This window comes from Nicotiana attenuata, unplaced genomic scaffold, assembly GCF_001879085.1.
Source record: "Nicotiana attenuata strain UT unplaced genomic scaffold, NIATTr2, whole genome shotgun sequence".
In the NCBI taxonomy this organism is placed as follows: Eukaryota; Viridiplantae; Streptophyta; class Magnoliopsida; order Solanales; family Solanaceae; genus Nicotiana; species Nicotiana attenuata.
In genome coordinates, this window is record NW_017682108.1 from 1,656 (window position 1) to 3,345 (window position 1,690).

A 1,690-nucleotide genomic window follows, 5' to 3' on the forward strand; every position below is an offset into this window, starting at 1 on the left:
TTGAAAGCTCACTAACTATTCCACTAACTACATTGTAAGAAATGAATAAAATAATAAATACAATACAATGAGTAATCTCACTGCCAACTTGCCAAGGAGTGTGGAATATTTGATCCCTGTCAAGGACTTGGTAAAAACGTCGGCTAATTGGTTATTAGTGGAAATGCGGTGTAAAGAAATCAATCCTTCCTGCAACAGGTCTCGTATAAAGTGGCAGTCCACTTCAATGTATTTCGTACGCTCGTGAAACACGGGATTCCTTGCTATGTGTAGGGCAGCTTGGCTGTCGCAGAATATAGGAATAAGCAAGGATAGAGTAACAGTTAGCTCAGTAAGAAGCCTGGCAAGCCAAACAAGCTCTCCAACAACCATCCTAGCTGACCTATACTCAGCTTATGCAGAGGATAAAGAAATGGTGGACTGCTTCTTAGATTTCCAACTAATAGGACTATCCCCAAGTAATACAATGTATCCACTGACTAATTTTCTGGATTGGGGACAACTTGCCCAATCTGAATCACAGAAGGCTTTCACTGTGTAGTCTGCATCATTAGTAAGAAAAATTCCCAAGGTTGGGTCACCTTTCAAGTACCTTAGGACATGATATGCAACCTTCAAATGTGGCTCCTTGGGACTTTGCACGAACTGACTAAGATGTTGTACACTATAAGCAATATCGAGCCTAGTGTTAGTGAGGAAGTTGAGATTCCCAATTAGCTTCCTGTAGTAGGAAGGGTCTGTTAATAAGGCTCGTTCATCAGCTTTCAGCTTCACAGATGAATCTAGAGGAGAATTCATAGGAGGACAATCTATACATCCAAATTCTTTCAAAAGATCCATAGTGAACTTCTTCTGTGACATCAACACAACTTTGTCTGTGTATTGGACCTCTAAGCCTAGGAAGTAGTGAAGCCTCCCCAGGTTTTTTATCTTGAATGTGTTGTGCAGAAAGTTCTTCAAAGACTCAATCTCTTGCAAGTGAGTATATGTGATAAGGACATCATCTACATAGACATCCACAAACACTACTGATCCTTTAACCTTCTTATAAAACAGGGAGTAGTCAAGCATTGGATGAGTATACCCCCTAGAACATAATTCTTCAGTTAATTTCTGATACCACTGTCTGCTTGCTTGTTTGAGCCCATACAAGGACTTGTTTAATTTGCACACTAAACCTGGCCTCTCCACAACCAGCCTTGGTGGCACCTCCATGTACACCTTTTCATGGAGATCTCCGTGGAGGAATGCATTTTTGACATCCAACTGTAAAACTTGCCATCCTTTCTTGACTGCTGTTGTAATCAAAGCTCTCACAGTTGTCATCTTCACTACTGGTGAGAAGGTCTCTATATAATCTATCCCAGCCCGCTGTGTGTAACCCTTCACCACTAATCTTGCCATAAACCTTTCTATGTTTCCATCTGCTTTATGTTTGATTTTATACACCCTTACACCCTATTGCCTTCTTTCCAACCGGAAGATGAACTAAATCCCAAGTCTTATTTGCATATAATGCTTGGAATTCTTGATTCATTGCTGCTTGTCAAGCAGGTTTCACAACAGCTTCCTCAAAAGAACTAGGTTCACATTCATGTGAGGCAATGTCCATCAAGTGTTGACAGTTAGAACTTAGCGCATTAAGGGAATTATAATGAAGTATGGGTGTAGAAGTAGTAAAAGAAAAGGA

At 40.4% G+C, this 1,690-nt stretch overlaps 1 protein-coding gene across 1 annotated transcript; it reads right to left on the minus strand.

Moving 5' to 3' along the window:
• Nucleotides 1–393: 393 nt before the first annotated feature.
• Nucleotides 394–1,404, minus strand: LOC109221985 (uncharacterized mitochondrial protein AtMg00810-like). The gene has a single exon (XM_019386405.1). It carries the CDS (start codon nucleotides 1,402–1,404, stop codon nucleotides 394–396), a length of 1,011 nt encoding a protein of 336 aa, XP_019241950.1.
• Between the last annotated feature and the right edge of the window lie 286 nt (nucleotides 1,405–1,690).